General features: G+C 39.7%; 3 protein-coding genes across 4 annotated transcripts; all 3 read left to right on the forward strand.

Annotated features, from left to right (window-relative positions):
- The first annotated feature begins 1,528 nt into the window (after positions 1-1,528).
- LOC141602018 (uncharacterized) lies at positions 1,529-9,830 on the forward strand. Its single transcript, XM_074422329.1, has 4 exons — positions 1,529-1,700; positions 3,201-3,411; positions 4,125-8,866; positions 9,522-9,830. The coding sequence occupies exon 3, from the start codon at positions 4,589-4,591 to the stop codon at positions 8,864-8,866; it is 4,278 nt and encodes a 1,425-aa protein (XP_074278430.1). The 5' UTR covers positions 1,529-1,700; positions 3,201-3,411; positions 4,125-4,588; the 3' UTR covers positions 9,522-9,830.
- Positions 1,609-4,581, forward strand: LOC141642924 (protein NO VEIN-like). Its single transcript, XM_074451921.1, has 5 exons — positions 1,609-1,629; positions 3,043-3,099; positions 3,201-3,411; positions 4,125-4,481; positions 4,571-4,581. The coding sequence occupies exons 1-5, from the start codon at positions 1,609-1,611 to the stop codon at positions 4,579-4,581; spliced, it is 657 nt and encodes a 218-aa protein (XP_074308022.1).
- Positions 9,831-10,802: 972 nt separating the features above from the next.
- LOC141602012 (uncharacterized) lies at positions 10,803-19,165 on the forward strand. Of its 2 annotated transcripts, none has more exons than XM_074422324.1 (4): positions 10,803-11,119; positions 12,681-12,891; positions 13,587-18,341; positions 18,950-19,165. In XM_074422324.1, the coding sequence occupies exons 1-3, from the start codon at positions 10,940-10,942 to the stop codon at positions 18,326-18,328; spliced, it is 5,133 nt and encodes a 1,710-aa protein (XP_074278425.1). In that variant the 5' UTR covers positions 10,803-10,939; the 3' UTR covers positions 18,329-18,341; positions 18,950-19,165. The 2 variants fall into 2 exon arrangements, with proteins under 2 accessions (XP_074278425.1, XP_074278422.1); XM_074422321.1 differs by having other exon boundaries at positions 10,807-11,119; positions 13,587-18,328.
- The last annotated feature ends 363 nt before the right edge of the window (positions 19,166-19,528 follow it).

The raw sequence follows: 19,528 nt of genomic DNA on the forward strand, positions 1-19,528 counted from the left end.
TGACGCCCTCCCAAGGTTCAAAGATCTTCAAAAAGGCTTCCATGGAGGTTTTGAGGTGAAGGGAAGGGAAAGGGGCGACTGAAGGATAGGAGGAAAGTGGCGGAAGTGATTTGCGGATTTAACAAAACGCGATATAAAACCCTCGCTGAAAACCCGGTACTCGATCGAGTACCCAACCTACTCGATCGAGTGGCCCCCTACTCGATCGAGTACCCTAGCTACTCGATCGAGTAGCTCCTACTCTATCGAGTACCACTCTTAACACGAAGCTCAAACAGGTTTTGACACACTTCCCTAAGACTACTTCCGCTCCCAAGGTCGGTCAACGGTGGTCAAAGGGTCCCTAAAAGGGCGGGTATTACAGTAAGGGTAATTCTGCATTCGGTTTGTGTTGTGCCCATCTCTATTTATCCTTCTGAGATGATGTTGGTTAGGAGGTTGATCAACAAAGTGGCTCTTATTTTACTACCAATCTACTTACTCACGTTTCTTGGCTACAAGTAGACCTGGCAAAATCAACCCGACCTGGTTGACCCGACCCGAAAAGGATGACCCGAGACCCGAAATTGACCCGAATTGCTGAACCCGAATGACACCCGAAGCCCGAAGTGACCCGACCCGACCCGAAAATGACCCGAGCTTTCATGCACCCGTAACAGACCCGACCCGAAATGACCAATCCGAAACCACTCAACCCGAAAATGACCCGACAAAATATAACTTTAATTGACCCTAATAGACTTGAAATGCCTCTCTTCTTTTAATCTTTGACCCGAAAATGGCCTGACCCGAATTAACCCGACCCGCTTGACCCGAAACACACCCGACCAACAAACCCGAAATAGACCTGTAACCCGAAATAAACTGACCCGATCCGAATTAATCCGAAAATTTGAGAAACCCGAAATGACCCGACCCAAACTGGCCCGACCCGAACCCGACCCGGTTGACCCGTTTGCCAGGTCTAGCTACAAGGTACTTGTCTGTTGGGTTTGTGTTTCGGAGTGTAGGAGTTTTTTCTCCTTTGGAGGCAGACTTTCGTGGTATGCTTTCCGCTTTTCCTTTCTACGTCCTAGTGGCGTAAGTACACTTTGCTCAGCCTCGACGGTTCAAGGGTCTCGTTGGTTTCCAGGAGTTGTGTCTTATAGCCTAGGGGATGAATCTCCGAGACACATTTTTGTGTCTTGTTGCAGGTATTTCTCCGAAGCACCGTTGACAAAAAAGAGTAAGGTTTTGTTCGAGTTTGTGGCGAGTTCTGATTGCCACTTCAAGATTGATTTGGATGATGATCATTGTGTTCAGCCGTCCACACACCATCAACACGCTTCGTTTACCCAATGCAGTTACTTTTACTTTTTTGCTTTAGGTTATGTTTTTATTAAAATAAGCGCACTTGACCAAATGAGTCAATTGTCATATGTATAGGTAGAACTTGTTTTACAGCTGCCAAAAAAAAAAAAAAAAAAAAAAAAAACTCTCATAGACGTCCTAATTTGACACAATTGACCCGATATAAATGACTCTATCACACATCAGCCTAAATAGAGCGTTGTATCCCAACCCTTCATCATCGTCCCTTTATTTCTCTATCTCTTGGGAGGTCTAACAATGGCGGAAAACGTTGTTCCAGTATGCTCTCAAGAACATGCTTTTCATCTTCTCGATCAGCAATTACTAATTCTCAACTCTGACCCTCTCATGTACACCTCTATTCACTTCTTTCTTCTATTGCTATAATTCTCATTATTCCTTTTTCACTACTATTTAGATTACTCTTTGCGATCACCTTTATTTCTGCTAATTTTCTGTTATAGTTTGATATCGAATCTCTTGTGCCTGTTTAATTCATATAGTTGGCAAATTGCGCTATGTTAGTTGAATAATTTAGGCCTTTCTAATTTAGCTTCTCGTTAATTGTCAATTCTCAGTGTATAGTTACTTGAATATGTTATTATGCTCTGTGCTGAATTGATTGCAGTTTGCTCCAAAATAATTGATTTTTTTGCATTTGCAAATCTAATTAGAAAATTACACTTCAGCATTCAATTGCTAGATTTTTACGGAGTTGACCGAACCTTACTACCAGCTATCGCCTTTTTCTAGTATGGAGAAGACTATAACCATGGATTAAAGAGAAATAATTAAAAATGAGTTTTTTTTGTTTACGCGAGGGTATTTTGGGGAAGAAAGGCTAAATGTTGCTCGTTTGATGACATGTTCATTTTTGATAAATACTTCAAACGAACCTCATTTTCTAGTTCTAGGTTAAACCCATTTAAGCAAAAATTTCTTAAAATTGGATGATGATGTTTTCCTCTGGAGGGAGAGACTACAAAATAAATTGCAAAACTAGGCACATTTGGGTCTGTATTGGTTGATGGAAATTGGTGGTTGGAATAGGTTGTTGGAGATTTAGTAGTCTCGTTTTGCGTCACTAACCAACTCGGCTGAAAAATTGCAAGTGTTTGACATGACATGGTGGCGAGTTTAGGTAGTAGTAGACACGACTGTTTTGTGCAAAAAAAATTTGAACAAGGAAGTGGAGTGTCAGAATGTCGTAATAATGTAATATAGTGTCAGGCATGTGACACACACTCAAAGTGAAATGTCGAAATAGAATAGTTCTACCTGGTCATGAGAACCCTGACACTGTTACTATATAGTAGATCTGCCGGTGGCTTTGGGTGTATGACATAGTTGTAATTAGATGAGTACTAATCCCTCATCAGTTACCACAATCATTGGTCAAGTAGTACGGAGTATGACTTTTGACATTTGGTACGTTATCTAATGGGCTGGCCTTATCTAGTGACTCGCTTGGTAAAACCAAATTCAACAGTCCTTGTATAACCTTAATTGGTGTAGTTGGCTGGTTAAAGACTAGTTTCATATGCGCGAAAAAGATTTTCCTTGGTTGGTGGGAATGTGATCAAATATGGTTCCAGCAAAGTGAAAAAGTATTAGTGTTTTTACATTTTGTGTAAGCAACTAAGCATATGCGGTTCTGTATGTTCAGAACTTTATATATGATTTATATTTTAGATCAACCTGCATTCTGTTGATGTGATATGCTTAAGCGAGGATTTGACTTGCTATATAGTGTGTGCAGTCAACCGAAGTACGATAGACGTCGCTGTCAAAATTTTCCTAGGTTGGTTTTTGTTGAACAAAGTTGTTTGCTTGGATTACTTTTGATGCAGAACGCCGAAGATAATGAGTACGTGGAGGGTGTGGAACCATCTTTGGAGTTTTTGATCACTTCTCTCGATATAACAGGCACTGGAGCCCCTGCGACTTTGTTGATCTTCAACAATGAGAAGGGGTTCTTGAGAAAGAACATTGAATCCATTTGTAGTGTTGGTAATTCTACCAAAGCTGGCAACCGAAAACATGGTTATATCGGGGAGAAAGGTACCATTTTATTAACTTGAAGTCTATAATGCGATAGTATCAATACATATTGTGCAACTGAGCCTTAATTTATAAAAGCAGGCACCATGTCTCAATGAGTCAATCAAAATGCATCGTGTGCGACTGTGTTGTGCACAAGGCTTATCAGGCGCTGCAAACTACTTTGTTTAGTTCCTTACTTTTTCTTTGATTTTTTCTTATTTTGCCCCTTTTGTTGCCGTTTTATGTCTTATCGCTCTTCTGAATCTGAAAAAGATATTGCTTCACACTACTTATATCTGTGAAATACTCCGTACAAGTTTGTTAGAAAAACATTACCCTTGAGCACACACCTTCATTTACGCCTTGCGCCTTGTCACGATGACCCTCGTTATCACCGTGCACTTTAAACCTTTTAAAACTAACAAGGATATATCATTTTTTCCTAGTATATCCTTTACTTTGTAATTTTATTACGAGTACTTAAAGTTCTGATAGCGGAGGAACCTAAGGAAAGTGTTAGAATTATGATGGGCATCCTTTCTTTGTAAGCTTTAGTTCTCAAACTGCTCCCTCCCTGCACACACGTTTTCTCCAAGTCACCTTAAGAGATTAAAGAATTGGAGTAAGTAATTTTTTTCTGCATTATGTGATTGATCTACTGTATGATGGTTTCAGAACCGTCATTATCTGTTGAGTTTCTGTTAATTCATAAATTTTATGTCTTGTTCTAGGTATTGGCTTCAAAAGCGTATTTCTGTTAACAGCTAATCCCTACATCTTCAGTAATGGCTATCAAATACGGTTTAGTGAAACGCCTTGCACTGAGTGTGATATTGCCTACATTGTTCCGGAGTGGGTTGACAAGCCTTGCATCTCAGACATCCAGGAAATCTATGGTCGTCATACATCCCTGCCAACCACTACATTGATTTTGCCGTTAAAGGCTGATAAAGTTAACGCAGTGAAGGAGCAACTGTCAAGTCTCCATCCAGAGCTGCTCTTATTTCTCTCAAAAATCAAGCGGCTTTCAGTTAAGGAGGATAATGTTAACCCCAAGCTAAATACCGTTCGAGCAATTTCAATTTCTAGTGAAAGGGACTTTGTATCCAAGAAAAACATTGATGCAGAGTCATACACAGTTCACTTGTCTGCTGAGGAAGGTGGTGATGACTCACAGGACGAATGTAGGTATTATATGTGGAGGCAAAAGTTTCCTGTGAAGAGTGAGCATAAGGTCGAAAAGAGGAAGGATATCGAGGAATGGTCCATTACCTTGGCTTTTCCTTATGGCAAGCGTCTTGACCGAGGAATGACGAGCTCTGGTATATATGCTTTCCTTCCCACTGAGACAGTTACAAATCTGCCATTCATAGTTCAGGCTGATTTTCTTCTGCCATCATCCAGAGAGACTATTCTTTGGGATGACAAATGGAACCAAGGTATCCTTGACTGTGTTCCCAGTGCTTTCATAAATGCATTTGTCGCCCTTGTGAAAACAAAGGAAGATGCTCCTGCTTCCAGTCTGGCATCCATGTTGGCATTTCTACCTGTTAAAAGCTCGGCCTACCCTAAGTTGAATGGTATCAGGGAGGCGATCAAAGAGAGGCTGAATCAAGAAAGCATTATTTTGTCAGAATCACACTCGAGTCAGAAGTTTTTTCATAAACCAAGTGAAGTTGGCAGGTTAATGCCAGAGTTTTGGAAGATATTGTTAAATGCAAAAGCTCGAGGAGCAAAACTTCATAACCTGTCTTCCCATGGGAAACACATACTAAACTCCTCTTTCGATAAAAGTAAGTACAATGCCGAGCTTGAGTTCCTAGGGATCAAGGTTGTTGACCATGATTGGTACCCAAAGTGCATCCAAAGTTGTAATCTTGTGGGTTTAGGGGAAGATACTTACATGGAGTTGCTTTGCTTTCTAGCGAAAAATTGGAACTCATTCGATAGAGCATCTGTGAGAAGTATACCACTTCTGAAATATGTTAATGCTGCTGGCGATGTTTCTATGTTAACCGTGAATGGAGCAGTAGATCAGTCATATCTTCTCTGCCGATCAAAATACCCGAAGGATATTTCTTGGCTTATTAAGTGGAGCACAGAATTCATATCTGCATCAAAGCTAGTTTTCTTACCTCAAAAGATGCAGGAGAGCTGCTTAAAAGTGGATGCTATATTGACTTGGATGAAAGATCATGTCAAAGTAAAGACTCTAGACGTCTATGAGTACTCAAATATTCTTAAGAACTCACTCCGAAGTAGTAGCTCTAGGCTGGTCATAACTTTTGCTCACTTTCTCCATCATTCTTATGGAAAACAATTTCTTCAAGATACCGAGGTGAGAAATATATGCAGCCAGATGCCACTTGTTGACCGTTATGGTGGTGTGTATGTTGGAAAAAAGGGAGTGCTTGTTCCTGCAAATGGGAGCAAGTGGGTTGATTTGTTGGGCTCTAATCCATGGAGAGATGAGGAGTTCATGGAGCTAACTGAAGATTATATGACTTCAGGCCAACATGCTGGTCATCACACTCCTAAAAATGAGCTGGTTAAGTTTCTTCGAAGATGGGCTGGTGCTTCCGACATCCCAGAAATATCTCCGCCGAACACTTCTATTCCTGCCGTTTCTGGACCGTTGAAGAAGGAGAATGTGTTCCTTCTTTTGGATTGGATTAAGAGTTTGAGATCCAGGGGAATTGGGTTGCCTAGGCAATTCTTGAGATGTGTTAAGGATGGGAACTGGCTGAGGGTTAGAATCAGCGGTAGTACAATTTACAAACCTCCATCTCAATCATTTCTTCCTAGTTCATCATGGGGAAGTCTACTCCAAAATGGTTCTGACATGGTTGACATACCATTGGTTGATCAGCAATTTTACGATAATAAATTAACCTGTTATGGGGAAGAGCTAAAAGCGATTGGAGTCATATTCGAATGTGGGCAAGCTTGTGAATTTATTGGCAAACGTCTCATGTCCATGGCTGAAAGTTATAACCTGACCAGTACCAAGGTTATTGCCATGCTCAGTTTCATCCAGTTTTTGAGGACTAAATATCTCCCAGTAGATGAATTTATAAACAGCATAAAAAATGTGAAATGGGTGAGGACCTCTTGTGGAGACAGGTCCCCTGTCGAATCGGTCCTCTATGTTGAATCCTGGAAAGATGCATCAACGGTCAGTAATATACCTTTCATTGATCAGAATTACTATAGCAAGGATGTTCTGAAATACAAGATGGAGCTGGGTCTACTAGGGGTTATGGTGGAGTTCAATGAAAATTATCAGATTGTGATTGACAATTTGAAACCCGCTGCAACTCTGCACAGTTTGACCTCCAAGTCATTACTTTTTGCATTCAAGTGTATAAGCAAATGTCGTAAAACCGATAAACTTGTTGCTTCTTTGAAATCTGACAAGTGCTTGAAGACAAACAGGGGATATTTGTGTCCTAGTCAATGCTTCCTATTTGATCGAGAATGGGGCTGCATTTTGCAGGTATTTGATGATTTTCCTTGCATTGATGTTGACTTCTATGGAAGCAGCATATTCCTTTACAAAGATGTGTTGGGTAAAATTGGAGTGGTGGTGGAATTCGATGACGCTGTAAAGAAATTATGTGCAGTGTTCAAGCAAAGAGTTTCATTGAAATCTTTTACGAAGGAGAATGCCCTTTCATTTATTGCATGCTATAGAAATTTGAAGAATGCTAGGCGAACAGTTACTGGGGATTTAAGAGCATGCATACAGGAAACGAAATGGATAAAAACCCGGCTTGGGGATTTTAGGTCACCCAAGGATTGCATCTTGTTCAGTTCAGAATGGCAGGCTGTGGACCAGATTACAACACTTCCTTTTGTCGATGACGTGAATTGCTATGGTGTAGCCATCCATGAGTGGAGAGATGAGCTTAGAAGTATGGGTGTAGTGATTGATCTCGATGAAGGGTCTCATTTGGTTTTGTGTCATGTCCTTTTCCCACGGGATGTTAAGGGTATAACTCCTGCTAGCATTGTTTCCTTGCTCAGGTGTATCAGGAATGCTAAACTAAAAAGCCCAGAATCATTTCCAAAGGATTTCTTGAAAAAAGTTCAGCAAACAAAGTGGGTGAAATCCACACTTGGGTATAAGAGTCCACAAGAGTGCTTGTTATTTGACCAACGAAGGAATTTACAGCGTTGTGACTGTCCATTCATTGATGAAGAGTACTACGGGCAGTTATCATCATCATACAAGACAGAGCTCGCTACTCTAGGAGTCACCATTGATTTGCCTAGTAGCAATGCAAATTCAATGCTCGCTAGCCACCTCATGTCTCTTACCGAGTTTACCAAGATTGAGCGGATATATTCATTTTTGAATGAAGTAAATTGGAAACCGAATGCTGGGGATTGGAAAATCTGGTTCCCAACAAGCTCTGATGATGGCATGTGGGTCAGCCCAAATGAATGTGTTTTGCATGATGCAAAAGGTCTTTTTAAGTCACGTTTTCATGTGCTTGATGGAGCGGAATACAAGCCAGACCTCCTTATGTTTTTCTCGAAGACCTTTGAGGTCAAATCCAAGCCCTCTATTGACGATTACTTCACCCTCTGGAAGGAGTGGGAAAACTCAAGGTCTACATTATCAGTTGATGAATGCCAGGCTTTTTGGGGGCAAGTGATGATGATTCTCAACTCGAAAAACGAGAGTTTGATTTTTGAGAGAGTGGCGAAAGTACCTGCTTTTTCCAGTGGATCAACTGATGCTCTTTTGCTGAGTAAGCATGACGTGTTTATCCCGGATGATCTCTTATTGAAAGATCTTTTCGACAATTATTCCCTAAACCCAATATTTGTCTGGTATCCGAGGAAAAATATGGGCGCCATTTCCCATCATAGGCTGTTTCATTTATTCCTTAAGATTGGAGTTAGAAAAATCTCTGAAACTGTCAGAAAATATGAGCTGTCTGACTTGAAATGCAAAGAATGGAAGCAGGTGAACCCAAAGGATGTTTATATTTCAAAAGGTCTCATAATGCTCATATTAGGATTTCTTGCTGATCCAGAACTGAAGATCGACGTAAAGAGGAGACATGACATGGTCAAAAGTTTACTCAATCTCACTTTTTTTGAGACTTCAGAGGCTATTTCAACGATTTACAGCTTGAAGATTACTGCAGGGGAGATGGTTGAGGTTAGTAGCAGTCAAATGGTACGTTGGCAGAGGGATGGTGATAAATTTATCACTCAGAAACTCGACAAAACAGGTGGGTTGAAGAACGTTTTAGAATATGCGACAATGTTTGCAGAAGTTGTATCTCGAGGATTGCTTTGGGAGAAGGAGGATTTGGTTTCTGGACTTAGTGAACTCATCAAGCTCGGCTTTTTGGTGGAATTTGTTGAGGATGCGATTGAGTATCTCCTGAAGTCCAAGAATTTGCAGGTCTTTGCTGAGGATGAGGATTTCCTCGCTACTGTCTCTGCGGCTTTATAGGTATGATTTTCTTGGTTCACTTCTGGCCATTTTAATTTAGGAAGGACAGTCGTGAATTGTGGTTTGATTCTGGTAGTGCAATTTCTTGTGCATTCACTTATGATTGTTAGTAGGCGTGACAAAAGTCAGTCGAGCTGAAATTTGTGTAATGAGGCTCATAAATACCTGAATAGATTACTGGAAATTACCGGAAACACAGTTGCCTACTCTGACTTGTAGTTAGCACAAACTTTGATGTGCCCAATATTGACATGGTTTGCCCGACATGATTAATTCAAGCTACACCCGATTTTATTACAGGACGAATGACAAAAATCTTAATAGACGGCTACTGAGATGACCAGATTCAAAGCTGCATGAGCCTACCCAAATATGACCCAAGGATCTGAAATTTAAAATACAATAGCTCGACCTACTCGTATGACCGGTTTGCTATGTGTTTTTGATAGTGCAGATTTTCTAGACTTCATCAGTTCCTGATACTTGTGTTCTTTGTTGCACTGTCTGAGATCATTTTATTTGTTTCGCAACAATAGTAATACACTCCCATCTTTCTTGTTTACCATGTTTCTGTAATGCACAATTCTTTTCCATCACCGGTTCTAGCTGAGACTGCATGTTTACATCTTCTGTAATGTCTTTTTCCTTTTTTCAGGCTTGCTGCTATGGTGCCAAGATTTGGGTTTCGTATGATCGCAATCCCTTTTTTGTACCGGATGGTTCCCAGTGATGTCTACGGAGATCGTAATTTGGTACCACCAGTTGTCTACTACTACTACTACTACTACTACTACTACTACTACTAGTTTGTTGGGTAAATATTGAATCTCAAGTGTGTTGCTGGATCAAATATTTCATCTGAGTTGTTGAATAGTACATTATCAACTTATGTGAACATTTTCGGTATTTTCTTCTTTGACAAATATTTGTTCTTATGCGACTTGGAATATGTTTTGGTGTAAAACAGTAGTCGGGTGATGCTCCTTATAGGCATGTGAAATAAGCTTTTCTAAGGGTCTAATAGTGTAGACTGTAGAACCACCATGTTTGGCCGAATAATGGACAGGATGGTTCAGTCCCTAAAGCCGATTGAAAACATTAAATCCTAGGTTTTTTGCGAATGTGTGAACAAGCCTTGTTAACTTCAAAATTTCAACCATCATTCATTTTCGAATTAACAAATTCTGGCTTAAAACTTGTTTAACAATAATAAAATCTCAAGTTTTCAACTACTACATATATGAAAGTTCTTTACGATTGCACTTCCACCTAGTGTAAGACGGAGTACTTTATTTTTTTTTGGTGTAAACCGGGGGTGTCCACCGTCGACAACAGTGTATAATCCCCTCGCCGCGCGTGCTCTCACGAAGAGGTAAACGGCTGGCCAAAGAGTTTGCTCCATTCCCATTGGCGGGATCGAACCCCTAACCTCATGGTTAAGGGATGAGGTGAGCAACCACCACACCAAACATATTTGGTTAGTACTTTATAAAGTATGAACCAAACAATCCCTAACCCACACGGACTCCACAACTAGAAAGCTTTACCAACTCAGTCACATAAACTTACTACTATCTCGACCCCCCTCAAAAAAATAAGTTTATGATGGTCGGTGGATTCTTGCCGTCTGGACCTCCTAAATTCGCCCTTGTAGACGCTAGTAGTATGACACTATTTACGACCTTGTAGTCATATATATGTATTCATAAATTCTCTCAAGTTAAGCCTCAAACTTGATAAAACGCCTCACTTTTAATCAGTAGAGGATGCAGGATTTGAAGTCAGTGGGAGCAAATGAGTAATAATAATATAAGGTAATCTTGAAAAAAATCCAATTTTTCCTTTTTCAAAAATTTTGAAATTTTTCGTAGCGAGCGCTCTGCTAACCCCCTCATCCACCATGGCTTTTTAAACTCATATAGGTCGATCAAATCGTGAATACCATGCAAAAAGGTGTCGTACTATCAACGTACTACAATTAGTCCATTCACAATTGTTTACCACCATTTTTCCACTATATAATCCCCCTCACTTCTGCTTAAAGATTAGTTGGAGAATTACATACTTCGTTTAATGGAGAATTCTGCAAATATGGCGTCAGCTAAACAACACATACACCAATTACGGAAAAATAAATTTTGGATTGGAGTTGGTGACAAAAATCCGTTGCGTAATGATTTAAGAATGGGTGTCAAGTACCTTTCTGCTGAATTGTACTCTAAAGATGTTCACTTTTTGATGGAACTTATTCAGGTCTATTGATTCTTACCCTAATTAATTATCGTATCGAGTTACGGGTTTGTTTCAATTTCATCCTCTATTTTGTACTCCCTATCATTTTGTTCGTCGCAATTACTTGTGTAGGGTGACTAGGGTCTACTTATACAAATTTATTGTAAAACGGAACATTTTCTTACATAAACTTATTCTATTGTTTGTTTTTTCAATTGGGTGTGATGAATTTGGTCTTTATACAAATTTGAAGAAAGGGAAATGAACTATGTTCATGTTTGCAACTAGGATTAACCCATTTGATGATAGAATTTTTTTTTAAAGTCTTTTGAGTGACGGTCTCACCTAGTTTGAGCGGCGGTTATAACCTTAATGCCTATTTCAATTCACAAATCTCCATAAAACCGTCTTACACGAGTTTATGTAAATTTTTGTATTCCACTAGAAGTTATTTGGCTATTAAATTCTGTGTGTGGATCCGTTGTACATCATTTGTCAGAAATTTGGCAGTTATACATCCTTGACATCCATTCTGATTAAGTTAATTGTACTCCTGCAGTTTGGGTTTTCCCAATTTGCTTGTTATAGTAAAGGCTAATACGGGTCCGCTGTTTGGATCCGATTAAAATTGGATGCTGATGATGTTATATTTTGGATGGAGAGAGTATATAACTAATAAATAATGTGATTGATATTGGATACAAAATTAATTGCTAAATTAGGCACATTTTTGGTCTGCACTAGATTGCATGATGACTGAACTGTATTTGGGACTCTGGGGTTGTTTTGGTTGATGAAATTGGTTGTTGGAGCTGTACTAGTCGGGTTCTCACTGTCGTAAGTCGTAACTCAGCTGCACCTGCCCGACATGACACAGTGTCACAGTGGCGAGTTTAGGTAGCAGACACATTTTTTTAGACCAAACAGTGAAGTGTCAGAATGTCGTAAGATCAGAGTGTCGGACATTTGAGACACACTCAAAGTGAAGTGTCGAAGAACACAGTTATTATGTGGTCGTAACACCCTTAATACTCCAGTGGCTTTGGGTGAATGTCATCGTTGTAACTAGATGATCAGCAATCCCTCATCAGTTCTCACAATCATTGTTCAGTAAGTAGTATGATTTGACGTTTTGTACGTTATATAATGGCCTAGTTGGCAAGCAAAATTCAGTACAGTCCTTGTATAACCTTAACTGATGTAGCTGGTAACTGGTTGGTTAAAAACTAGGACTATGCCAAGTGAAGAGAACATAGTGTGGGCTGTTGCTTTTTTGTTTTTTGTTTTATGCGCGGAACCTGAGGCTTTTCTATAGTTCACTACTGAAAATTGTCAAGTTACTTTTATCTTTTTGGTGTCCTGGGAATGTGATTAAACATGATTCTGCCATAGTGAAAAAGTATTGTTGTGTATTCACAATTTGCCCAAGCATATGCAGTTTGGTATTTTCGGAAATTTATCTATGATTAACACGTTTGGTCAAGCGGCATTATATTATGTTGTGGTAATATGCTCTCTGCCAAATATTTACTCAGTTGAATTTGTTGAACAAAGTAGCTCACTAAGATAACCTTTGATGCAGAATGCTGAAGACAATGAGTACTTGGAAGGAGTAGAACCATCATTGGAATTTTTGATAACTTCTCGTGACATAACAGGCACCGGAGCCCCTGCTACTTTGTTGATCTTTAACAATGAGAAGGGGTTCTTGAGAAAGAACATTGAATCCATTTGTAGTGTTGGTGATTCTACCAAAGCTGGCAACCGAAAACGTGGTTATATCGGGGAGAAAGGTATCATTCCATTGACTTGAAGTCATTGTGCAACTAGCCTTAATTTATAAAAACAAGCTCCATGGCCTTAGTGAGTCACTAGTCAAACTGTGTCGTGTGCCTTGCGCATAAGTCTTATCAGGCGCTGCAAACTACTTTGCATAATCCCTGATTTTTTTTTCTTCTGTTTCTCTTATTTTGCCCTTTTCTTTTCTCTATTATGCCCATCTCTCTTTTTAATCTGAAAAAGGTATAGTTGCACAAAACCTTTTTTTTTTATTGTATAAACTATAAATTTGTTAAAAAAACTGTGCATGAAGCAGACGCCTTGTCACCTTGGCCCCTCGTAATCTCCGTATACTTTGTACCTTCTAAACTAAGAACAAGGATGAATTGTGTTTGATGTCTTGAGCCTTTGCACCTTAATTTATAATCTGGTTCTTTGTATGCTTACAAATATTATCTTCCTTTGTGGAGGAACCCAAGGAAAGTAAGAGTATTTTGATGGGACATCCTGATTTTTTAAACTGTAGTTCTTAAGTTGGTCTCTCCCTGCACACACCTTTTTCTGCAGGAACTAGCATTTTCTGCAGTAGTTGATTGATACGGAGTATACTATAGTACTTAGTTATGCAGAAACGATTATGACCGTTTTAGAATAGCTGCTATCCGTTGAGTTTATAATTGATCCCCATTTGTTTTATGTCTGGTTTTAGGTATCGGCTTCAAAAGTGTATTTCTCTTAACAGCTAATCCTTACATCTTCAGTAATGGTTACCAAATACGGTTTAGTGAAAAGCCTTGTACTGAGTGCGATATTGCCTACATCGTTCCAGAATGGGTTGACAAGCCTTGCGTCTCAGACATCCAGGAAATTTATGGTCGGCATACATCCCTGCCAACCACTACATTGATTTTGCCTTTAAAGGCTGATAAAGTTAAAGCAGTGAAGGAACAACTGTCAAGTCTCCATCCAGAGCTGCTCTTATTTCTCTCAAAAATCAAGCGGCTCTCAGTTAAGGAGGATAATCAAAACCCAAAGCTAAATAGTGTTCGTGCAATTTCAATTTCAAGTGAAAGGGACTTTGTATCCAAGAAAAATATCGATGCCGAGTCCTATACTGTTCACTTGGCGGCTGAGGAAGATGGGGATGAGTCACAGGGCGAATGTCGGTATTATATGTGGAGGCAGAAGTTTCCTGTGAAGGTTGAGAATAAGGTAGACAAGAGGAAGGATATTGAGGAATGGTCTATTACATTGGCTTTTCCATATGGCAAGCGTCTTGATCGAGGAATGACATGCTCTGGCATATACGCTTTCCTTCCCACTGAGACAGTAACAAATCTGCCATTCATAATACAGGCTGATTTTCTTCTCCCATCATCTAGAGAGGCTATTCTTTGGGATGACAAATGGAACCAAGGTATCCTTGATTGTGTTCCCAGTGCTTTTATTAATGCATTTGTCTCTCTTGTGAAAACAAGAGAAGATGCTCCTGCTTCCACCCTGGCTTCCATGTTTGCATTTCTGCCTGTTAAAAGTTCGGCCTACTCTAAGTTGAATGTTATAAGGGAGGCGATAAAAGAGAGGCTCCGTCAAGAAAGCATAATTATGTCAGAATCACACTCGAGTCAGAAATATTTTCACAAACCAAGTGAAGTTGGCAGGTTAGCGCCAATGTTTTGGGATATACTGTTACATGCGAAAGCTGAAGGAGCAAAATTACATAACCTTTCTTCCCATGGGAAACACATATTGCACTCTTCTTTGGATAACAGTAAATACAACGACGAGCTTGAGTTCCTTGGAATCGAGTTTGTTGACCATGACTGGTATCCAAAGTGCATCAAAAGTTGTAATCTTGTGGGTTTAGAGGAAAAAGTTTACTTGTGGTTGCTTTACTTTTTAGCGATTAATTGGAACTCATTTGATATAGCCTCTGTGAGAAGTATACCACTTCTGAAGTATGTAACTGCTGCTGACACTGTTTCTCTCTTAACCGTGAATGAAGCTGTAAATCATCAGTCATATCATCTCTGCCTCTCAAAATACTCTAAAGATATTTCTTGGCTGATTAAGTGGAGCACGGAATTCATATCTGCATCAAAGCTAGTTTTCTTACCTCAAAAGATGCAAGAGGTCTGCTTAAAAGTGGATGATTTATTGACTTGGATGAAAGATCATGTCAAAGTAAAGACTCTGGATGTTTGTGAATACTCAAATCTTCTTAAGAACTCACTCAGAAGTAGTAGTTCTAGGCCGGTCATAGTTTTTGCTCACTTTCTTCATCATTCATACGAAAACCACTTTCTTCAAGATACTGAGGTGAGGAATATATGCAGCCAGATGCCACTTGTTGACCGATATGGTGGTGTATATGTTGGACAAAAGGGAGTGCTGGTACCTGCTAATGGGAGCAAGTGGGTTGATTTGTTGGGCTCTAATCCATGGCGAAATGAGGAATTCATGGAGCTAACTGAAGATTATTTAACGTCAGCTCAATATGCTGGGGAGCGCACAGCTCAGAATGAACTGATTAAGTTTCTTCGATGTTGGGCTGGTGCTTATGACATCCCGGAAATACGTCCCCCAAACTCTTCTTTTTCTGCCGTGTCTGGACCGTTGAGGAAGGAAAATGTGTTTCTCCTTTTAGATTGGATTAAGAATTTGAGATCTAGGGGAATCCGATTGCCTGAGGAATTCTTGAGATGTATTACTGATGGGCACTGGTTGAGAGTGAGTGTTAGTGGTTGTATACTTTACAAACCTCCATCTCAATCATTTCTTCCTAGTTCATCATGGGGAAGTCTACTGCAGAATGGCTCAGATATGGTCGACATACCATTGGTTGATCAGGAACATTATGATAATAAACTGACCGGTTATGAAGATGAGCTAAAAGCAATTGGAGTAATGTTCGAATGTGGGCAAGCGTGTGAATTCATTGGCAAACATCTCATGTCCATGGCTAAAATTTATAATCTGACTAGTACCAAGGTTATTGCCATGCTCAATTTCATCCAGTTTTTGAGGACTAAATATCTCCCAGTAGATGAATTTATCAACAGCATAATATATGTGAAATGGGTGAGGACGTCCCGTGGATACAGGTTCCCTGTCGAATCTGCCCTCTATGCTGAATCCTGGAAAGATGCATCAACAATCAGTAACATACCTTTCATTGATCAAGATTATTATAGTAAAGATGTTATGAATTACAAGACCGAGCTGGGTTTACTGGGGGTTATGGTGGAGTTCAATAACAATTATCAGATTGTGATTGACAATGTGAAACCTGCTTCAACTCTGCACCGTCTGACGCCTAAGTCTTTACTTTTTGCTCTCAAGTGCATAAGCAACACCCGTAAAACCAATAAACTTGTTGCTGCCTTGAAATCTGCGAAATGCTTGAAGACAAACAGGGGTTACTTGCGTCCTAGTGAATGCTTCCTATTTGATCGAGAATGGGGATGCTTGTTGCAGGTATTTGATGATTTTCCTTGCATTGATGTTGATTTCTATGGAGGTAGCATATTCCGTTACAAAGGTGTACTGAGGAAACTTAGGGTGGCGGTGGAATTTGACTACGCTGTTGAGAAATTTTGTGCAGTGTTCAAGCAAAGAGTTTTGTTGAAATCTTTTACCAAGGAGAACGCCCTCTCGTTTATTGCTTGCTATAGAAACTTGAAGAATGCCAGGCAAACACTTCCCGAGGAATTAAGAGCATGCTTTCTGGAAGCTAAATGGATCAAAACCCGAATTGGGGATTTCAGGTCACCAAAGGATTGTATCTTGTTCAGTTCAGAATGGCAGGCTATAGACCAGATTACAATACTTCCTTTTGTTGATGACGTGAATTGCTATGGTAAAGCCATCCATGAGTGGAGAGATGTGTTGAGAAGTATGGGTGTAGTGATTGATCTCGATGAAGGGTCTCATTTGGTTTTGAGTCGTATCTTTTTCCCACAGGATGTTAAGAGTATAACTCCTGGTAGCTTAGTTTCGTTGCTCAAGTGTATCAGGAATGCTAAACTGAAGAGCCTGGAATCATTTCCCGAGGATTTCTTGAAAAAAGTTCAGCAAACAAAGTGGATAAAGTCCACTCTTGGGTATAAGAGTCCACAAGAGTGCTTGTTATATGATCAACCAAGATTTTTGCAGCTTTGTGATGGTCCATTCATTGACGACGAGTACTATGGGAAATTATCTTCGTACAAGACAGAGCTTGCTACTCTTGGAGTCACTGTTGATTTGCCTAGTAGCAATGCAAATTCAATGCTTGCTAGTCATCTTATGTCTCTTACTGAATTTTCCAAGATTGAGCGGATATATTCATTTTTGAATGATGCAAATTGGACACCGAGTGCTGGGGCTTGGAGAATCTGGTTCCCAACTAGCTCTGATGATGGCATGTGGGTCAGCCCAAAGGAATGTGTTCTGCGTGACACAAAAGGTCTTTTCAAGTCACGTTTTCATGCTCTTGATCGAACAAAATACAAACCAGACCTCCTTATGTTTTTCTCAGAGACCTTTAATGTCAAATCCATGCCCTCTATAGTGGATTACTGCATCCTCTGGAAGGAGTGGGAAAACTCAAGGTTTACATTATCAGTTGATGAATGCCAGGCTTTTTGGGGGCAATTCATAATGAATCTCAACTCAAAAAACGAGAGTTTGTTTTTTAATAGTGTAGCGAAAGTACCCGCGTTTTCTAATGGATCAACTGATGTTCTTTTGCTGAGGAAACATAAAGTGTTCATCCCCGATGATCTCGTATTGAAAGATCTTTTCGACAAATATTCTCCAAACCCAATATTTGTCTGGTATCCGAGGAAAAATGTGTCCGCCATTTCCCATCACAGGCTGTTTCATTTATTCTCCAAGATTGGAGTTCGAAAAATCTCTGAAACTGTCAGAAAATATGAGCTGTCTGACTTGAAATGCAAGGAATGGAAGCAGGTGAACCCAAAGGATGTTTATATTTCAAAAGGTCTCTTAATGCTCATATTAGGATTTCTTGCTGATTCAGAACTGAAGATCCACGTAAAGAGCAGACATGACATGGTCAAAAGTTTACTCAATCTCACTTTTTTTGAGACTTCAGAGGCTATTTCAACGATTTACAGCTTGAAGATTACTGCAGGGGAGATGGTTGAGGTTAGCAGCAGTCAAATGGTACGTTGGCAGAGGGATGGTGATAAATTTGTCACTCAGAAACTCGACAAGTCAGGTGGGCTTAAGAATGTTTTAGAATATGCCACAATGTTTGCAGAAGTTGTATCTCGAGGATTGCTTTGGGAGAAGGAAGATCTGATTCCTGGACTTTGCGAACTCATCAAGCTCGGCTTTTTGGTGGAATTTGCTGAGGATGCAATTGAGTATCTCCTGAAGTCCTTGAATTTGGAGGTCTTTGCAGAGGATGAGGAGTTCCTCGCTACTGTCTCTCCGACTTTATAGGTATGCTTTTCTGGTATGCCTTTTCCGGCTTTGCTTCTGATTTCTGGCCCATTTTATTTAAGAACAATTGTGAATTTGTGGCTGGATTCTGTTCATGCGATTTCTTATGCTTTTACTGCAGATTGTAAGTAGATGTTACAAAACTCATTCGTGTTTGAAAATGTGTGCGGTGTTCCAAAGCTCATTTTATACCTGAATAGATAACCTGGAAATGACCAGAAACCGGTTAACCCAATCTGACTCGTAGTTAACTAGTTAGTGCAAGCTTTGGTGCACCCAATATTGACATGGTTTAATGACCTGGTCTGACATTACCTGAAATGACTAATTTAAGCTACACCCAATTTTATTGCGGCGGTGGCACAAACCGAAATGACCAGACTCAAACTGCATGAGTTGACCCAAAGATGACCCAACATATCCCAAAATTCAAAATACCTCTAAGATCTCGGCCTACTTGAATGGCTGGTTTGCTAGGTGTTAATGTTTGATTATTAGTGCAGAACTGCAGATACTCTTACATCTTTCCCTGTTTAAGTTTGTTCTGAAATTTTCAATTTCATTCCAATCACTGGGTCTATAGCTTGTTTATATCTTCTGTAATGTGTTTTCTAATTTCAGGCATCCTGCCATGATAAGCAGACTGCTGTTTCGTTTTTATCACAGTCGACTCATGTTTTGTATCGGATGGTTCCCAGTGATGTCTTTGGAGGCCGTACTTTGGTATTACTTCTAATCGTCTACTACTACTAGACCGTTTGTTGGGTAATACTGAATCTCAAGTGTTTTGCGGGTTCAAATTTTCCATCTGGTTTGTTGCATTTTAATTACTTGTATATATGCCGAAACCTAGTAAACTTTGATACGAGTCTAGTCAGTCATATGACGATTTCATATAATTTAGTCCAGGTAGAACTTGTCTTCAACATTGGTTTGGCTCGGTTAAAGCTTGACTCTTGCATTGTGTGATTTGCTTCTTAACCGGCGTTAAGTGCCAAGCTCATCTTTTTCATGTTATCGGCTTGCATAAAAAAAGACTCAAATGGTCGTCCCAACCTTCGAACACAAACCATGCATATAACCTTCAATAATTGTGTGATACTGTATAAATCTTTATTTTATTTTATCACGCTTTCAAGCCAAATTAAGTAACGGATATATTAATAAATCCACTCTATTTTCCCCCAAACAACAAACAAT

This window comes from Silene latifolia, chromosome 1, assembly GCF_048544455.1.
Source record: "Silene latifolia isolate original U9 population chromosome 1, ASM4854445v1, whole genome shotgun sequence".
NCBI classification, from domain to species: domain Eukaryota; kingdom Viridiplantae; phylum Streptophyta; class Magnoliopsida; order Caryophyllales; family Caryophyllaceae; genus Silene; species Silene latifolia.

What these genes read in the sequence shown, in the direction of transcription:
- LOC141642924 (XM_074451921.1), top strand. Translation starts at nt 1,609, where the DNA reads ATGGCGGAAAACGTTGTTCCA. An exon ending in AGGATTTGACTTGCTATATA is followed by an intron (nt 3,100 to 3,200) that starts GTGTGTGCAGTC and finishes CTTTTGATGCAG; the next exon opens with AACGCCGAAGATAATGAGTA. An exon ending in TGGTTATATCGGGGAGAAAG is followed by an intron (nt 3,412 to 4,124) that starts GTACCATTTTAT and finishes GTCTTGTTCTAG; the next exon opens with GTATTGGCTTCAAAAGCGTA.
- LOC141602018 (XM_074422329.1), top strand. Translation starts at nt 4,589, where the DNA reads ATGTGGAGGCAAAAGTTTCCTGTGAAGAGTGAGCATAAGGTCGAAAAG.
- LOC141602012 (XM_074422324.1), top strand. Translation starts at nt 10,940, where the DNA reads ATGGAGAATTCTGCAAATATGGCGTCAGCTAAACAACACATACACCAA. An exon ending in TTTTGATGGAACTTATTCAG is followed by an intron (nt 11,120 to 12,680) that starts GTCTATTGATTC and finishes CCTTTGATGCAG; the next exon opens with AATGCTGAAGACAATGAGTA. An exon ending in TGGTTATATCGGGGAGAAAG is followed by an intron (nt 12,892 to 13,586) that starts GTATCATTCCAT and finishes GTCTGGTTTTAG; the next exon opens with GTATCGGCTTCAAAAGTGTA.